This window comes from Nomascus leucogenys, chromosome 6 (genome assembly GCF_006542625.1).
Source record: "Nomascus leucogenys isolate Asia chromosome 6, Asia_NLE_v1, whole genome shotgun sequence".
Lineage (NCBI taxonomy): Eukaryota > Metazoa > Chordata > Mammalia > Primates > Hylobatidae > Nomascus > Nomascus leucogenys.
Window position 1 is genome coordinate 73,541,355 of NC_044386.1, and position 19,935 is coordinate 73,561,289.

Genomic DNA, 19,935 nt, shown 5'->3' on the forward strand with positions numbered 1-19,935 from the left:
GTGGCGCGATCTCGGCTCATCGCAAGCTCTGCCTCCTGGGTTCACGCCATTCTCCTGCCTCAGCCTCCCAAGTGGCTGGGACTACAGACGCCTGCCACCACGCCTGGCTAATTTTCTGTACGTTTAGTAGAGGCAGGGTTTCACCGTGTTAGCCAGGATGGTCTCGATCTCCTGACCTCGTGATCCACCCACCTTGGCCTCCCAAAGTGCTGGGATTGCAGGCATGAGCCACCGCGCCTGGCCCATAGCTAAATAATGTTAAGATTAAAAAATTTTTTAAAAAATGAAAAGTATTTTTAGTTGCTTATATAATATAAAATGCATTTTAATATTTATTTAGAAAGTTCTTTCCAGAGCCAGGTGTGATGGCTCACGCCTGTAATCCCAGCACTTTGGGAGGCTGAGGCCGGTGGATCACCTGAGGTCAGGGCTTCAAGATCAGCCTGACCAACATGGTGAAACCCTGTCTCTACTAAAATACAAAAATTAGCCGGGTGTGGTGGCAGATGCCTGTAATCTCAGCTACTTGGGAGACTGAGGCAGAAGAATCGCTTGAACATGGGAGGCGGAGGCTGCAATGAGCTGAGATCACACCATTGCACTCTAGCCTGGGAAACAAGAGCAAAACTCCATCTCAAAAAAAAAAAAAAAAAAAAAAATTCCAGAATGTTAGCAGAGAACATCACACATCCCAAATCAGTAATTACAATTTTCTAGTTTTTGATATTCTAATATTCCAACATACTATTTTTATTACCAAAATGCTGGCATTTTTGTTGCTGCAACACCATTTATCTGAAATAAATTAAAAGTTTTATTAGAATTCTTGGCTTTCTCCAATCTCTTGCCACTTCCCTTCCCTGCCCCTTTATGAATCTACCAGTCAGCAAGAGAAAACAAAAAAGAAACACACAACAACAGAAAACTGGACATGAAACTTGCAGGAACAACTCTCAGGTAAGGAGGAGAGGAATCAGACCCCAGTTCATGACACTCCTTTTGGGGAGGCTGACAAGAGAAAACAAGTCTGCTGTAGCACAGAACCCTCCAACATAGCAGAAAAGCTGCCCTGCAGTGGGTGGTAATAAAGCCTCTTCACACTGCAGGAGGGCTCTGAAGCTTAACTGAACCAGCTACACCTAGGGAGGTAGATCAAAGAGCACCACTGAAGAACAGAGACAGACCCTGCAGGAAGTGGCAGATTAGCAGTGGTCACAATGACCAGTCTGGCTATATTATTACGGAGCTGTTTCTTTGGTCTTTTAAGCGAAACCTTTAAAAATTTTATACGATGAAAACAGGGAACAAAATGCGTCTCTTCCTATAAGTGTCATGTGTGTTACATTAACATTTTGAATTAAATAAGAATGCATTTATTTAGAAAGCTGAAGAAAACATGAAGAAGCTTCCAGGTTTCCATATAAAAGTGGTGGCTGTATCGATCACATCCTACTCACATCTCTAAAGATCTACCCAGATCAAAAAGGGGAGAAATAAAAAAAAAACCTATGACTTAGGTCTAGAGTAAAACTAGGAGACAGAGCAATAAACTCCAAATACCATAGAAGTGAGGAAATGAGCAGGGTCCAGCAGGAGCTACATCGAAGAGTGGCTTGTGCAGAATCATACTGATTAGGGATCACCCAAAGGCCAGACCCCACCCCCTCCACCACCTGCCCCTCAACAGAGCACTACTGAGAGCCGGTTAGAGCGCTGGCAACAGGGTGGTTAAAGGATGGACTACAGAAAAGTACTTGGGTCCAGCAATGGCAGGCTCAGGAAGGCACTATGCATGAAAGAAAGGGGGGTACCTTCGAAAGCAGAAGTGTCTCTTAAGTGGCTGTAAAGGGGTGGAAGCAGCAATGAAAAAGTCTTCATTAAGCCACATGGAGCTGAAAACTCAGAAAGTGGTGATTCTGCCCTTACTAAAGCAACAGACGAGGGATCCCTTCAACCAAGACCCCTAAAGCCACACAAATTCCTCCCTGCTCCACCATGAGGTCTAGTAATAACAGATCCAGAAAAAAGTAACATCTATTATAGAAACATAAACAAGAAAAACAGAATTCTGAAGTCCAAATAAAGTTATTATGGGAAGAGTCTGGCGAATGAGAAGCAAAACTTTCCGGTAGACAGAAGTACACCAGAAAAATTCAGTCATAAACAACAGGAAACCTGTAACACCACATTCCAACACAAAAGGAGAATGCAGCAGCAGACAAGACAGACCACCAGTGATGGGAAATATAAATTCAGAAAGAAATGAGCACATCTTAAATAGAAATAAGAATACTAAAAAATACTGAAGAAATATGCAAGGTAACTTTGGAAATAAAGGCTCATTTTATTATAAGGTGACCAAAGAAGCAGCAGTATGACTAAAATTTCTAATGAAGACAGACTCTAGAAAATTAAAAAACAAAAAAATGAATAAAATAAGCATAACTAAAGAAATGCATATCAAAGCATAATAATGAAAAAGATTAATAGCTAACTACATAAACATAAAAGCTTTCATTTGGCAAACATCCTATAAGCAAGGTTAAAAGACAAATGACAAACTGGGAAAAAATATTTGCAAATTTACCAGCGTTAAAGGACTAATCTCCTTAACATCTAAAGGTTCTAAAAATGAAGAAAACGACCAGCTGAGCAGCAAAATGAGCAAAAGACTATATAAAACTATAAACAGCTCTTAAGTACAAGAAAAAATGTCCATCATCATTCATAATTGAGGTAAACTCAAAAATTGTAACTATAGTAAAATGCCATTTCTCAATCGGCAAATAAGCAATCATCCACATTTAACAACACATTCTGTTTGGAAAGTTTTAAGAAAAGAGATACTGTTGTAAACTGCTGGTGGGAATGCAAGATTTTTTTTTCTGTGAAGTAAAATTTGGCAGTATCTAGCAAAATTATACATGCATCTACCATTTGATGCAACAATCCCACTTCTAACAATTTATCTTAATGATACCTTACATATGTAAGGAATAATGCATGAACATTAAGAGGATTCACTGTGACATTAGTACTAACAGCAAAAGGTTAAAAATAACCTCGATGCCCATAAATATTGATAAGCTATGCTGCATCCACACAAAGTAGCAGTATTCAGTCATACAAAACAAAATGGAAAACACCTCTGCAATGATGTGGGATGATTCTCAGGATACACTAGGAAGATTATTTTCCTAGTTCTGTCCTCTGATAAGCAGTAACATTCAAAAGCAAAGGCCATACTTTGCATCTAAAATCTGACTTCTAAATGCCATTCTCCAACGATTTATTGGAAAAATAACTTATTCCAGGCCTGAGAATGAATGTTTGAGATTAGCTAGAAATTTCAAAATCTAATAGGGTCATTTTAAAAGCACACGAAGGCTAAGCAATTTGAATATCATTTAGAGTAATGACTGTGAAACGTATTAAATACAAAACATTCATGAGTTTGTAATATTCAAAAAGGCAGCAAAAACCAACCAAAAGCCAAAATTAAATTGTCACTATTAAAGTTATTACATTAACTCCTTCCTCTAAAAACCTTGAATCTATTTTATCATGCCTTTTCTGTAGAACTGTTTTTCAAGGTAATCAAATGGCACCTAATGATGCGAAAAAAGAATGCCAGGTATATATGTAGGACAAGCAGATGGAAATTTTTTTTCCCCAAACAGCCATTTTGCAATCCCCAATGAGATAACAGATTAAGGTAATGATACTGATAAATACGAAAATCAGGTGAAGCGCAGGTAGCAGGTTCTGGAAAGATGATGATAGTAACGACATAGTTATTATTATTATTATTATTATTATTTTTTGTTTTATTCCCTCCCAACCTCCCCTACAAAAAGAGCAAACTGAATGAGAAAACCAAAGACGCAGAGACATTATCTACAACAAAACCATGAACCATTGCATATAATTGGACAGAAACAAAGCTCTGACAACTACAAGATTGGTTAGTAAGGAAGCAGATGGAAAGTAACTGACTGGGTTTCTTACAGCCCTGAGAACAACTGCCAACCCACTGGAAAGCACAGGCCAATCTGAAAACAGGGCTTAAAGTTTAAAAAAGTTCTACAGGATCTAATTTGCAGATGATTACAAAGGGATCATGATGTAGTAAGCTCTGGGCCCTTAAAACTCCCGAATACCAAATCCCCCCTAGAAACAAATCTTGTACCGAGGAAAAACTTCTGGGAATAACTTCCAAATGGACCAGATCAGTAATAAAGACCAAAAAAGTTCAAATATATGTGTGGGGTAGAGGAGTAAAGAAGGCAGTTTCAGAAAGCAAAAGGGCATATTTTTGACCATTTTACAAAAACACAGACTTCTCCCCGTCCCTAAAAAGCGAGAAAAGTTATCCTGGCCCATCGCTCCCTCGTGCAAGTATGAGAAACTCATTTCACTCACACACACACACACACACACACATACACACACACAAATAAATAACCAACAGAACAGAGTGAAACAGTGTAATTATTAGAGAAAGAGTATGTGCATATACATGAGAATGGTGTCCCTACAGAAAATCAAAGTACACCAAACAATATGCAAATAAAACATGAAAACCGTAAACAAATTTCAAACTGAGCTAAAAAGAATTAAAAAAATAACAAATCATTAGAAATGGGAAATTTCTGAATGAGGGTAACTGAAGAAAAGGAAGACATGACACAACTCAGGAGTAATTAGATATGCAAGGAAAAACATCACATCAAATACAAAGAAACTAAAACTAAACTAGAAGAAACATAAAGGTGAATGAAACAGAACAATAATACCAGAACCTGAAGGCAGAAGAAAAATCTTAAAAAGAAATAAAGCCATGCCTGAGACTCTCCTTGCTGGTCCAGAGACACAGTGCTGTTGTGTACTGGCAGGAGGAATTCTGCTACAATTGGTCCTGGCAGTGTTCACCTTTCCTGCAAGTGTTCCACAGCCCAGGGACACAATGTGGTCAGGAGCACTGCCAGGAACACCAGCAAGGGGGAGCCTACCACAACAGGCACAAGGCTCAGGAAGCACTCTCCAGCTCACGAAAATCTAGTGGGGGTGCTCTTCCCTCACCCAAACACACTCTGCGCAGCTCAGCCTGGAGAAGCCCCCTCAAGTAGCACTACTAGGAACCAGTGTGAGCGCCAGTGGACTGAGATAAAAGCAACAAACCAAAACAGCACCACAAAGTCTCTGAAAAATGGTCATTGGGGTGAACCACAGCCCACAAATATATACTAGTACCTACATGCTAAACCTTAACAGGTTACTACTGAAGTTAAAATTTTTAAAAAGTACAGTCTCCTGATATAATAACTAAAATGTCCGAGACACAATCCAAAAATTATCTGTCATACCAAGAACCAGGAAAATTACATGAAGGAAAGAAAATCAACGCCAACACTGGGATGAGTAAGATGCTGAAATTATCTGACAAGGATCTTAATGCTGCCATCAGAGAAATGATTTTGACAAGCAATTACAAGTTCTACTGTTTCAAAAACGAAACAATAGCAAATCTCAGCAAAGAAACAGAAGTTACAAGGAAAAAAAAGCAAATGGAAATTATAGACCTAAAAGATACAATAGGAGAAAAATAATCATTAGATGGGCTCAACAGTAGAGTGAAGATGACAAAGGACAGAAATCTGAACAAGAGAGAAAATAGACTGAAAAATGAACCATGCCTCAAGTACATGTGGAACAATAACAAATGACTCAACATTTGTATCATTAGAGGCCTAGAATGGAGAAAAGAGTGATGCTGAAAGAACACCTGAAGAAATAATGGTTGAAAATTTTCCATGTTTGGCAAAAGACGCAAACTTACAGCTTCAAGAAGCTGATCGAACCCCAAATAGCATAAATAAAACTATTCTTCAGGAATAAAGGGAAAATAAAGTCATCTTCAGAAAGAGAAAAACAAAAAGAATTTCTCAGTAGCAGAACTGCCTTTGAAGACTGGCTAATGGAGGTAATAAAAGATGGAATCTTAGAAAAAATAATGGAAATAGCAGAAACATGGGTACATACAACAGAGCATCACTCCCTTGATAAGTTCTGTAAGTCATATTGGATAACTGATACAAAAACTTTAACAGCATTAATCCTCAAAACAATACTATTTAAAAGTGGGGAAAGAGACCTAACTGAAATTAAGGTTTCCACATCTCATTCCATGTGATGGTATTGATGGCAGTGAATGGTGATAAGTCACATTATCTATAATGTGATACCCACAATGACCATGAAAACAACTATAAAAAACACATAAAAGGCCGGGCACAGTGGCTCACGCCTGTAATTCCAGCACTTTGGGAGACTGAGGCGGACAGATCACAAGGTCAAGAGTTCGAGACCAGCCTGGCCAACATGGTGAAACCTCATCTCTAATAAAAATACAAAAATTAGCCAGGTGTGGTGGCATGTGCCTGTAGTCCCAGCTACCCAGGAGGCTGAGGCAGGAGGATTGCTTGAACCTGGGAGGCCGATGTTGCAGTGAGCTGGGATTGTGCCACTGCACTCCAGCCTGGGCAACAGAGCGAGACTGCATCTCAAAACAGAAACAAACGAACAAACAAAACAAAACAAAACCCAAACACCAAATAAATCAAGGGTCTTAAAAATCTTAAAAAAAGTTCAAGTAATCATGGAAGGCAATAAATAAATAACCATAAACAGAAGACAGAAACAGAAAACAAATAATAAAATGGCAGACCTCTCCCTAACATATCAATAATTACCTTAAATATAAATGGTCTAAATAAAAAAATTAAAAGGCAGCAACTAACAGTTTTTATTAAAATGACAACTATATGCTGTTTACAAGACATTCATTTCAAATTCAGCAACACAGGAAGAAAGTAAAATGATAGTAAAAGACAGATCATGCAAACATTAATTCAAAAAAACCAGAAATGGTTACACTCATATCAGATTCAGAGCAAAGAAAATAGCAAAACAGAAAAACCTTATATAATGATAAGGGACCAATCACCAAGACATAGTAATTCTAAGTACGTATGAACCAAATGATAGAGCCTCAAAATAAATGAAACAAAACCTGATAAAGAGATAAATCTCAGAAGCAGACCTATGTAAATATTCTCAAGTGATTTTTAACATATGTGAAAAAAAAATTCAATGAAGGAAGAACATGCCTAGAAAATACATAAGGAACCCTTAAAACTCAACAGTAAAAAACCAAATGGACTCTTGGTATTTAATCCCAGAGAAATACAAACTTTTTATTTACAACTAACATCACAGTTAATGGTAAATATTATAGTCTCTCTCAATAAAATGAGGAATAAAGTAAGAATACCTTCTACCAAAGGTTATAGCCAGTGCAACAGAGGAACAGTAATAAATCATATAAAGATTGGAAAGAAACCTGTCTTGATTTGTAGATGACATAGCTGTTTACTAGAAAACCCTATGAAATCTACTAAATAACTACTAGAATAAGTCAATTTAGAAAGGTTATAGGATACAAGATTAATATATAAAAATCAGTTTTATTTCAAGATAGTAATAAACAAGTGAAAAGCAGTATTTAAAAATACCACTAATAGCATTAGAAACATATTTTAAATTTATTCCTAACCAAAGAGTACATGATTTCAACATTAAAAACTATAAAACAGTGCTGAGATAAACTAACAAACATCTAAATAAACGGAGAGAGGTATGGTGTTCAAGGATTGGAAGAATATAATGTTAAAATGTGAATTCTCTCCAAATTGACCTACCCCAGTCAAAGCAACCCAAATCAAAATCTCTGCAGGCTTTGCCCTTTTGTTTGTAAAAATTAACTGATTCTAATATTTACATGCAAATAAAAGAGTCAAAGCAACCTAATGAAAAAGTTGTGGGACTCACAGCATCTGATTTGAAGCTGCAGTAACCATAACAGTGTCATTCTGGCAAAAGGACAAAACAAATTAATAGAACAGAATGGAGAATCCAGAAACACAGCTCACACACAGATTGATTTTCAACAAAGGTGCAAAGGCAATTCAATGGGGAAAGAAAAGTCTCTAACAAATGGTACTGGAACAAATAAATAAAACTATTTAGAAAATGAATGACATCCACTGTCTAACAGCGTCACAAAAATTTACTGGTGGTGGATCACAGATTTACGCATAAAAGTTAAACCTATATTATACAATTAGAAGAAAACATAACAAGATATTTGTGGCTTTGGGCTAGGCAAAGATATAAAAGGACATAAAAAACCATAAAAGAAAAAATAAATTAGACCTCAAAAAACGAATAATTTCTGCTCACCAGAAGACACTCAAGAAAACGAAAAAGGAAGCCACAGACTTGGAGAAAACAATCATAAACTACTTATCAGAAATGGGCCTTTTATATAGAATATACAGTATTCCCCATTTACCCATGGGGAATACGTTCCAAGACCTCCAGTGATGTCTGAAATTGCAATTAGTACTGAACCCTGTATATACTATGCATGATTTATTTTTCCTTCTTCACAATTTCATAGATACAATACTCATTTTTACCACAGATTTTAGCAACCTCAACATATGATTTTTAAATTCTTTCCTTAAAGGAAGCACTTTCCAGCTTCTCTTTGGCATATATATTCGAATTTCCAACATCACTGCTCCTGTGCTTTAGGGCCATTATTAAGTAAAATAAGGGTTACTTGAACACAAGCATGTGATACTGCAACAGTCGATCTGATAACCAATAGACTAAAAGTGGTGGGTAGTCTAGACAACATGGATATGCTGGAAAAAGGGATAATTCATGCCCTGGGTGGAAAGGTGGGAGATTTCACCATGTTACTCAGAATAGCATGTAATTTAAAACTTAAGAGTTGTTGGCTGGGTGCAGTGGCTCACGCCTGTAATCCTAGCACTTCGGAAGGCTGAGGTGGAAGAATTGCTAGAGTCCAGGGGTTTGAAACCAGCCTGGGCAACACAGTGAGACCGTGTTTCTATAAAAAAAACAACTAAAAATTAGCTGCACAGCTGTAGTACCAGCTACTCAGAGGGCTGAGGTAAGAAGATTGCATGAGCCCAGATACTCAGAGGGCTGAGGTAAGAAGATTGCATGAGCCCAGGAGTTTCAGTTTATAACAATCTGTAGTCATGCTACTGCACTCCAGCCTGGATGATACAGACTTTGTCTCTTAAAAAAAAAAACCAACCAACCAACCAACCAACCCTCCCTGCCCTGCACCTGCCAACACACACATACATCAAAAACCCTGAGTTGTTCATGGAATTTTCCACTTAATATTTTTGGACCACTGCTGACCAAAGATAACTGAAACCAAAAAAAAAAAGCAAAATTAAGGATAAGGCATACTGATATATTTTAAGAAAATATCTATAGTCAATAGAAATACAAAAATCCAATATTAAAAATGAGGAAAAGACACTGTTAGTTAAATATGCACCTACTATATGCGTTGGAAACTCCACTCCTACATGTTTGCCCAGGAGAAATAAAACATTTCCACAATAAGACTATACAGCTTTATTTACAATAGTTCCAAATTGGAAACAATCCAACTGTCCACCAACAGGTAAAAAAACACATTTTGCATATTCATATAATGCAACACTACTCTATAATTTTTTAAAAGGCACTATAAATCAATGCAATAACGCAGATGAATCTAAAGAGTCTCGATGCAGTACAAGTATATAAGATTTCATTCATAAGATATCCTAGAGCAGACAAAAGTAAGCTACAGTGACAGTAACTAGGACAGTTATTGTCTGTTCTAATGGGGGATGGAGATTCACTGGAAGGGAAAACATGGGAACTCTGTGCTAATGGACATAGTCTACACCTTGACTGAAATATGGTTACATAAATGTAATTTTTAAAAACTAACCCAATTAAGCCCTGGGTATTTCACTGTATTCAAATTTTACCCCACATAACATCGACACCACCATTATTACCACCACATTGATAACATTTAGAGAGCAGTTAGGGAATCACATTATTTTGAAAATTAGTAAGTAATGGGAAAGAATTAAGCATTATCGTATCTGATATGTACACATTTATATACATGTATACAGATCCTATATGTGGATCTGTAATTTAGGATAGTCATAGAGTTGATGAGAAAGAGTTTTTCTTAAGAAGTATTACAGGTAATAAAGGAAGGAGGAATAAAGAATTCGAGTATCACAATTTTGGAACCCTTAATGAATTAGCAGATCTAGGCAATCAGAATCCATGATAAAAATTACTAGAAAAGACAGAAAGTGAGTGAGACTTTTAAGTTATTCCTACAAACCAACATCTATGAAGTATTTGGGAAGGAAATAAACTCTGAACCTGTTTTTCGTGTTTTTGAAACGGAGTCTCACTCTGTTGCCCAGGCTGGAGTGCAGTGGCATGATCTAGGTTCACTGCAACCTCCGCCTTCCAGGTTCAAGTGATTCTCCTGCCTCAGACTCCCGAGGAGCTGGGATTACAGGTGCCTGCCACCATACCCAGCTAATTTTTGTATTTTTAGTAGAGACGGGGTTTCACCATGTTGGCCAGGCTGGTCTCAAACTCCTGGCTTCAGGTGATCCGCCAGCCTCGGGCGTTTTTGCATGTATTTTTCAGGTGCTGGAAAAGCTCTCCCTGATTTCATTTCTTGTTGACTGCTTAGAGACATCTTTCCAAATGTCCCTCCTTGTCACTTTTTCAAAGTTAGGGGCAGGGACTGCACGTTTTTTTTATTGGTAATTTTTGTTTCAAAGGTTTGATTCAGATTCAGAGTTGATTTTGCTAGGTATGGTGGCTCATGCCTGTAATCCCAGCACTTTGGGAGGCCGAGGTGAGCAGATCACCAGAGGTCAGGAATTTGAGACCAGCCTGGCCAACATGGCAAAACCCTTATCTCTACTAAAAAATACAAACATTAGCCAGGCGTAGTGGTGTGCACCTGTAACCCCAGCTACTCAGGAGGCTGAGGCAGAAGAATCACTTGAACCCGGGAAGTGGAGGTTGCAGTGAACTGAGACTGTGCCACTGCACTCCAGCCTCAGTGACAGAGCAAGACTCTGTTTAAAAAAAAAAAAAATTAACAAAATCTTATTTCTAGTGGTTTACATATTAATGATGCTGGCAATTTTTAGTTGAAACATATTAAACAGCCTCACAGTTTTTATTTTTATGAATTCTGCATACAATAAATAAATACCAACCAAAATATCTATACAGGCATACCCCAGAGATACTGCTGGTTCAGTTTCAGACCATGGCAAATAAAGTGATTATGGCAGTAAAGTGAGTCACACGAATTTTTTTGTTTCCCAGTGCTTATAAGTTATGTTTACACTATACTGTAGTCAAGTGTGTAATAGCATTGTCTAAAAATAAGTACATTATCTTAATTTAAAATCATTGCTAAAAATGCTAATGAAGTGAGCACATTTTGTTGGAAAAATGGTGCTGGTAGACCTGCTTGATGCAAGGTTGCCACCAAAAAAACTCAGTATCTGCAAAGTGCAATAAAGTGAGATATGCCTGTACTGTCCTTTTTCTCTTCTGTTATTACAAGCACTATTTTAAGTCTTCAACTACCGAATACTTGTAGACTATTTAATGAATTAATATTTTCATATTTATATTAAGAAAATTAAGAAGCTGAATTTAGCTAGAAAGGGTTTAAGAATATCATCAGCTCTGAGGATGAGTTGGAAGCTACTTTATCTGTCATTTTTCACATAACACTAGCTTGCCCTTCAAATCATACATTTAAAAATGATCTTAAGATACATACCAAGTAGAGATTATGTTGTTATAAAAAGCTAGAAATAAAATTAAGACTTTAATTTCAAAGATAATTTCTCTATAAAGAATAACACAAGGTATGTTCAACCACTCTCAGAGATGCATCAAGATATGACTTTTTTTCTATGAGAAATTACATCTATGATCAATCATATTACAGAGATATTGCTGTTATACTCCTTGTGACTGATGAGGGGGGTTTTCCTATCACCATGTTATCCCAACCCTTTAATGAATCACCTTTGAAACTCTGAATAGGTAGCAGCATAGAGGTTGCTAAGAGTAAATATATTCACCACTGCTGCCAGAAATGACCAAAGGTGCACCAAAAAGAAGAAATACTGGCGAATTCCCACACACCACGATGAACAACCTTATAAAATAACAGAACAAACGAATATAAAGTAACATACAGCCATCCCTTGGTATACGTGACATGGATTGGTTCCAGGACCGCGTGTGTATACCAAAATCCATGCACACTCAAGTTCTGCAGTTGGCCCTGCGGAACTGGCGTGTATGAAAGTCAGCCCTCTGTATATGCAGGTTCTGAGTCCCACCAATACTGGATCTGCTCTTAGTTGAGAAAAAAAATCTGCATGTCAGAGGGCCCATGAAGTTCACAGCTGTGTTGTTCAAGGGTCAACTGTAATATAAAAATAACATTTATTGCTAGATAGAGCTGATATTCATTCTAGTGTTTATATACTTGAGTCTTAGAGCAATAGCCTTTGGAGACAACTTCCAGGAAGGTACCTGTGTGCATGCTTTCTCACTGCAATACATCAGTGGCTGCCACATGAACCAGTCTTAGCAGGGGATGGGGAAGCCTATGTCTTTCAGAATAGGATGGCACAGTACACAGAAGTAGACAGTACAGTAGTAAGGGCATTAGCTTAAAAGCAGATAGAACTGGGAACCTCTACATCTTTCTGTGAGAATTTAGGGCTTAGTTTTTTAAGATGTAAAATGGAAATACTAGTATGTATCTAGACATATTATCTTAAGAATTAAAAGACTGTACCATTTCACTCAAAAAGTGCTTGATCCTGGGAAGCCATGTTAACAGTTCACAAATGCAGAGTTCAAAAGAAAGGAAAAATTGCAGAAGTGGTAGCCTTATTTTAATTATCTTCTAACCAGCAGTAAGCATACTCTAACCAGTGAGAAATACTAGATAATCCATACCCCAAATGCAGGAGAACACGTGAAACTTATAGATAACAACACTTCATTCATGAAATAAATCACAAGATTAGCTCTGAAAAATGGTGATTATATTACAAACACAAATCTAAATATATAGATGACAATTTGTGAGTTTGCTTATTTGGGAATTAGTACCTAGAGATAAAGGTCTGAAGCAAAATCACACACCCCTTTGGTGAATCAAATCTTCCTTTGAAGAATTAAGTACCTCACCTAATCAGAACAGAGTCCCTGGTATAGCCACCGTCATATTCTGTAGTTTCTTCTAGTGCTTGGAAATCTAGATTCTGCAAATTCAAGAAAATATGTCTTAGTATCTGCTATACTACTGTATCATTACAAACAATAAATCCATACAGACTTTTTGCAGACATCTGCTTTCTTACCCGGCTTCCACATATAAGCAATTCAATTTCTTCTGGTCTGAATAAGTACTTTAAGGGAGATTCATTGGTCACCATATGAAAACCTCTCCGAAAAGCCTTGAACTGTTTTTCTACTGATTTATTGAGAATGTAGTCAGAATAAAGATTGACAAATTCCTGTAGAAAACATTAATCACAAGAACTTCTTATAATATGCTATGCAAACAAAACACAAGTTATTGGGCTGCATAGCTTTTTAATTTTTTGAAGAAAAAAAATTCAAGAATATTCTTAAAAATTCAATTTTACACCTACTTCTTACAATTTCACAATTCTCTGTTATAGCCAATATTAAGCTATGAAAAGGCCATATACATAAAACTGTCATATTCTTTAGGTTCTCTCAACTAGGTATGCAAACAGACACATTTAAACCATGTATCCATCTATTTATAAATGCCAGCCGTTTTAAGAGAGTACAATGTATTTGATTTAAGCAAACCAGGAAGTCCCATGTTTTCTACCACAGAATATTTGGTAAGCTGCCTACTGTATCCAGTTCAGCAAAAATGTAGAAGTACTGACTGACACATAAACTACTGTATCAAATCATAAAAGGAAAATGTGCTTTGTACCCTTGATGTGTATAATATTTAATCAAAAAATTATATCAATATAAACATGTTTCTTAAAGGTATACTATATATTTGTCATAATTTTTTCCTTGTTATGTTCTGGGTTATTCCCATTCCAGATGAACACATTTTAGTCAATAGAAACCCAAATCTGATGTAAAGAATACTGTTCAGAAATGTATTTATATCAAAAGCAGGATATATATGTGTAAATTAAATGTAATTTTTATTTGTTCTGTGATAAAGACCTTAATCATGAGGTTCCTGCTTACAGCTTAATACAGGAAACACCCTGCTTCTTGCTTTATACTACAACCATACTTAGCTATTAACTATCTCCTGCTTCATGTCCTCTTTCTCCAAAAGGGGCTTTAGTGCCCAACTGTGTGCTTCCATACCAACTTATATCCAAGATTTAGAAAACTGGACTCTAGCATTTACCTAAACTCACTTTTTTTTTTTGTACAGACTATATTAGATACTTCTTTAAAAATTATAAGCATACATGCTTTGAAATTGTTAATGAAGAGACAAAACGTGACATAAAAACATTTATTACCTTCCTGTTTTCATTTGTAATTGGAATTTTATCACCATTTTCCTTTAGATCATACATCATTGGGTTACCAAAAAGATCTGTCTGTGATATCTGGAAAGTGATCATCATGTCATCTTCCACATTCCCTTCATACTCCAATAAATCTTTTAAACTCTGATACAGAACCTAGCAACCAGAAATGGTAAATTGAGGCCACCATAGAACTACAAAATACAACAAATAATTTATATCACTCTTCTTAGAAGACAACAAAAATCTTATCAATAAAAATTGTAAAAAGTACAGACAGTATCCCTCCAGTCCCCCAAATAGTTTCCAACCTATAAAAGAAAGACTGTCAGTCACTGTGATGTCCCATTCTCTGCTGAGAAACCCCATACCACCAATTTAGCAACAGATTTCACAATGTGCTCTATGAGAAATTCTATGGTGTCTCAAGGTGGGGGTGGGGGTGGCAAGAGCAGGCACACTCGTTGTAACTACCAAGACCCTTAGCCAGGGCTGCTCTGATTTTACCTATCTCTTAAGATTTCACTAAAACACAAACAAAATGTTTAGAAGCACTTCTCTGTGGAATCAATCTTACAAAAGCTTCGTGCTGACAGCAATATATAAAAATGTCCCCCTTTGAATTTTTAAGTGTTTGTGGTACTTCGGTCAGATTAAAACATTTTTTACCTTATTGATGAAAGTATCAACAAAGATTCTAAACAAAAACTTTAAAATTTTGATATAAATTAAATTTTTGCATTTAAATAAAATCTAAGAGACTGAATTAAAAAATGACAAAGAACTTACTGGGTGAGAGTCTCCCAAGTCACGAAAAGTTCCTTTTTTCCCCATTAGCTTCCTGTAGACAACCATGGGAAAATGTACATCCAGTATACAGTTATTGTAAATAGCCAGACCCAGTACTATGCCAATCAGAGTAAACTGACCCTCAGTTTCAAAAGAAGATGGATTAAACCAAAACAATTTTGTAGATTCATCGTATGTGAACATACCTATAAGAAATGATTTTTAAAAATACATTACTTTTGTATTTTATTAAGGACTGATGAATAATACAAATATAAACTTAAAATAATTATGCATATAAAACATTTAAAATATATGTAATTAGGCATGCAACATTGATTTCTATTATATTAGCACTTGAGAAAACAATGTCCACATATATCTAACTGTTATAAATTGGGGTGAATGGTGATATGTAATTTTATGAAGCCAAAGGAATAAAGTAGTAAGTAATTTGGTGGCATCGGGTAGAAAAATACGTTAATTAAATTCAAGCTTTCTAATTTTCTACTAACACATAAGAAAAGTTATATTCATACTTTATCCACCCACAGCTGAAAAATAAACATAAAAAAACAAAAAATGACATTTTGAAAGTGTTTCATTTATAAAAATACAATTACTTTTATCTGTACCACACGTACTATTTTTGAAAACAATTTTTTATTTTTTTTTCTTGAGATGGAGTCTCGCTGTGTTGCCCAGGCTGGACTGGAGTGGCACGATCTCAGCTCACTGCAACCTCCGCCTCCTAGGTTCAAGCAATTCTCCTGCCTCAGCCTCCTGAGTAGCTGGGACTACAGGCGTGCGCCACCACGCCCAGCTAATTTTTGTATTTTTAGTAGAGAAGGGGTTTCACCATGTTTGCCAGGATGGTCTCGATCTCTTGACCTCGTGATCTGCCAGCCTCAGCCTCCCAAAGTGCTGGGATTACAGGCGTGAGCCACCACGCCTGGCCTAAAAAACAATTTTTAATCACAGTAAGGAAACTTTTGTTTTTTTCAAAATTAGACAACGGTGCCATGAAATTTTCATTTTCCTAATAAAATCAGATGATCTGAAATACATAAACTTGGATAAATCTGATGAACTTAAACAAAGCTATTTAATACACATGTTAATCATGGGCCAATATGTAAAAGAAAAGTAGTTTGGTAGTCTTTCAATTTCACATGGTCTTCACTATGCAAGCCCCAATCATGGAGGCTTTTTTTTTTTTTTTTTGGGACGGTCTTGCTCTGTCACCCAAGCTGGAGTGCAGTCGCACTCGGCTTACTGCAAGCTCCACCTCCCGGGTTCACGCCATTCTCTGGCCTCAGCCTCCGTAGTTGGGACTACAGGCGCCTGCAGAGGCCTTTTTTATAACAATCATTGGAAAATTGGGGCCAGGCGTGGTAGTTCACACCTGTAATCCCAGCACTTTGGGGAGGCTGAGGCAGGCAGATCACTTGAGCTCAGGAGTTCAAGACCCGCCTGGGCAAGATGGTGAAACCCCCCTCTCTACAAAAACACAAAAATAAGCTGGGTATGGTAGCATGTGCCTGTAGTCTCAGCTACTTGAGAGGCTGATGCATGGGGATGGTTTGAGTCTTGAGCCTGGGAGGTGGAAGTTACAGTGAGCCACGACAGAGCCACTACACTCCAGCCTGGGCCTCAGAGCCAGATCCTGCCTCCCTCCACCAAAAAATAAAAGATTAAAAAAAAGGAAAATTGGAATCTTTGGAATGAGTACTACTAAAAATTGATTTCTTGCCTTTTAAATGACTAAGGAAAATTTTAATTGAATTTAAATCATTTTACTAAATGTTTAGTTGCTACTGTGAAACAATGAAAACATCTTAAGAATTAAGTCTGAAAGAAATCTGTAATTTCCAATAGAAAAGTAGAGCTTAGAAATCAGAAACAAATTATACAGTATATAAGTATTTTAACCTGTTTATAAGAATTTTAAAATCTTTGAAAATGTCCTTGTCACTTTAAGTTTAAAAATAAGGAGCTTTAACATGTTTCCTTGACCACTAGGCATATGAATTAAGCTTAGGACATTTTCTGAATGCAAAATGGTGTGAAAATTAAACAATTCATATTTGAGTTTCATGGTTTCTATCTAAACATTTTTTTACAGGCCAAGTTACAACATCCATGGAAATGCCTTTAGTTATAAGTATGGTATCAACAGGATGAAGAACAGCTGACAAATAATTACAATTAATAAATTTGTTCAAGCTGGCAATGGTGTGTCTAAAAAATTAATAAATTTAATAAAATGTCACAAATGCCCTTCCTTGGAACCAAGAGCAATAAGCTGTAAGTTAATCAGAATATAACTCTGAAGTTCCATTTTAGGCACATTTTCTCATGTTCCAGGGAGAAAAGCACAATAACCTGCTGGTAAAATATTCCTTTTTGATACTTCTACTGCCATCACTTCAGTTGTCTAACTGGAACTGCTTAATCTATGTTTTTTCTTACAAGTATTTCTGCATATAATGCAAGTATGCTTTATAGCTAAGGTTTAACATTTCTAGATACATCAAAAGCTAGAGCTAAGGTTTACCAAATTTAAGAACCTTATAAAGTTTATAATTTTCTATCTCAAAAAGGGCGTCGTCTTATGTATCTTTGATTTACTTAGAACAAACTACATACAAATGGCATAGCTTTTTAGTTATTAATAAAACACTAGCTAGACTATAGATAAGGGGTGTGTGTGTGTGTGTGTGTGTGTGTGTGTGTGTGTGACTAAGAACAGTAACAGAAAGGTCAACTCAATTAGAATCAACAGGCTGTAACAGCTCAAATCTCAAAAAGCTGAAGGGAAACGACATACATTATTCTATGCACACTCCTCCCAATTCTGATGGTACCTTCAGTGGAAACCTTTTCCTATAATTGTCATGTACTCAATTTTAAATGTAAGCAAGCTCAGTTACTAAGTGGTTATATTTACAGTAGAAACTGAACCAGTTCAGAATTATGCAATTAAGTAGACTACCCAAAAGACTGCATCTTTTCCCTGTTCTACTTTATCACAAACGGGAAAAAACTAAAATTCCAATCCTTCACTTTCAAATTTCCAAATCCCATCAGCCTTTCCCAAACTGTGTTCAATAACAACTCTTCTGTTAGGGCAGAAAAAGAGTTCTGGAGTTCAAAAAGTTTGGGGGAAACATTACCTATATTAAACCCCAAGTAATCTTATAGCAAATAAACCTAATTAATGTGATATTAGCTAGTGTTTCTGAACTTTGAGCATGACATACTTGTGAGACAGTCTCTCAATACTCTTCAAATCATTGTTCTTTGAAGTTCACAGGTCAGGAAAACCGTGAGTTTGATGATGGTTTTAGACAACAAAAAGCAAAGAAATCCCTCCAACTGTTCCAATGTACCATTCTAAAGTGCTTTCAATTCAATTTACCAAAGAGATAATTTCCTTTATTAGAATATTCCTTCTAAGAAATAGAAGAATTTGAATAAATTAGTGACACAAATCAGTCCCTAAAACCTACAAATTCAGTCATGATGTGTGATTCCGGGTAATCCATACCAAATCCTTCTTTTGCTACTCTTCATAGCTGAGAATATAAAGTAAGATAAACAAATAACTAACTCAAAAAGATGATATGACACCATAATTACATTACTAAAGTATTTACCAATATCTGGATTGAAGATTTCCTCCACAACCAGCTGAAAAAATTCTTTGGAAACACCTCCCTCATCAACTCCTTGTTCTCCTTCAAATTCCACATACAATTGCTTCTTCAAGTCTGCAGGATTTTCCATAGCGATCATCTCTAGCTAGTGATTGAAAAGATAAACATGAAAAGAAGATGATTGCTAGTATCAGGAAAAAAGCAAAATAAAAACAAGGAGTAGGGTTAGGAAACAAATACAAATTTTTGACTTTCTGTATGTAAATGAAAACAGAAAGCAAACTGATAAAAAGCCAGTGAAGACAAAGATTCAGTCTTAAAGATAATGAAAAAGTAAGACACAAAACATACTAGCATAGTAAAAAGCTTACTAACTTTACAGATTTGTTATGAAATTAACATACAATTAATTAAGATTTTATTACTTGTGTGTTAACAAGTCTGGACTATACAGTTAGGACATGGAAAAGCAGCTAAATCATTTCAGCAAAAACAATGGAGTAGAGGTCTGACCTCAAAATTGTTCATTAGTAGTCCTTTATTAGAATAGAAACTCAAGAGTTAAGTCTTAATATCTACTAAGTCATAAGTAAAATATTTCAATTAAGAAAAGTACATTGAATAGTAAAGCAGTTTATGGTCTCTCACAATAGGACTTAGTATAAATTACCACCTTTTAATAGATTAGAACCCATCTTATATCCACATTTCCTTAAAAACAGGTGAGACATAACCTTACTCATGTCCTTACTCTTTTTTTTTTTGAGATGAAGTCTCACTCTGTCGCCTAGGCTGGAGTGCAGTGGCGCGATCTCAGCTCACTGCAACCTCTGCCTCCTGGGTTCAAGCGACTCTCCTGCCTCAGCCTCCTGAGTAGCTGGAATTACAGGCAGGCGCCACTATGCCTGGCTAAATTT

At 36.3% G+C, this 19,935-nt stretch overlaps 2 protein-coding genes across 21 annotated transcripts in view; one reads left to right on the forward strand and one right to left on the reverse strand.

The window, feature by feature from the left end:
• Positions 1-19,935, forward strand: part of LOC100591039 — a 241,888-nt gene that overhangs the window by 163,162 nt on the left and 58,791 nt on the right. The gene's annotated exons all lie outside the window — the stretch shown is intronic.
• UBE3A (ubiquitin protein ligase E3A) overlaps positions 1-19,935 on the reverse strand; it is a 102,344-nt gene that overhangs the window by 3,816 nt on the left and 78,593 nt on the right. For all 14 annotated transcript variants that reach the window (XM_012507438.2, XM_003277154.4, XM_030814431.1 and 11 more), the window contains 5 exons: positions 19,019-19,163; positions 15,360-15,565; positions 14,562-14,726; positions 13,389-13,544; positions 13,216-13,289 (listed from right to left, as the gene is read on the reverse strand). In XM_012507438.2, the coding sequence (XP_012362892.1) occupies positions 13,216-13,289; positions 13,389-13,544; positions 14,562-14,726; positions 15,360-15,565; positions 19,019-19,163 (746 nt within the window). The remainder of the gene's footprint in view (positions 1-13,215; positions 13,290-13,388; positions 13,545-14,561; positions 14,727-15,359; positions 15,566-19,018; positions 19,164-19,935) is intronic.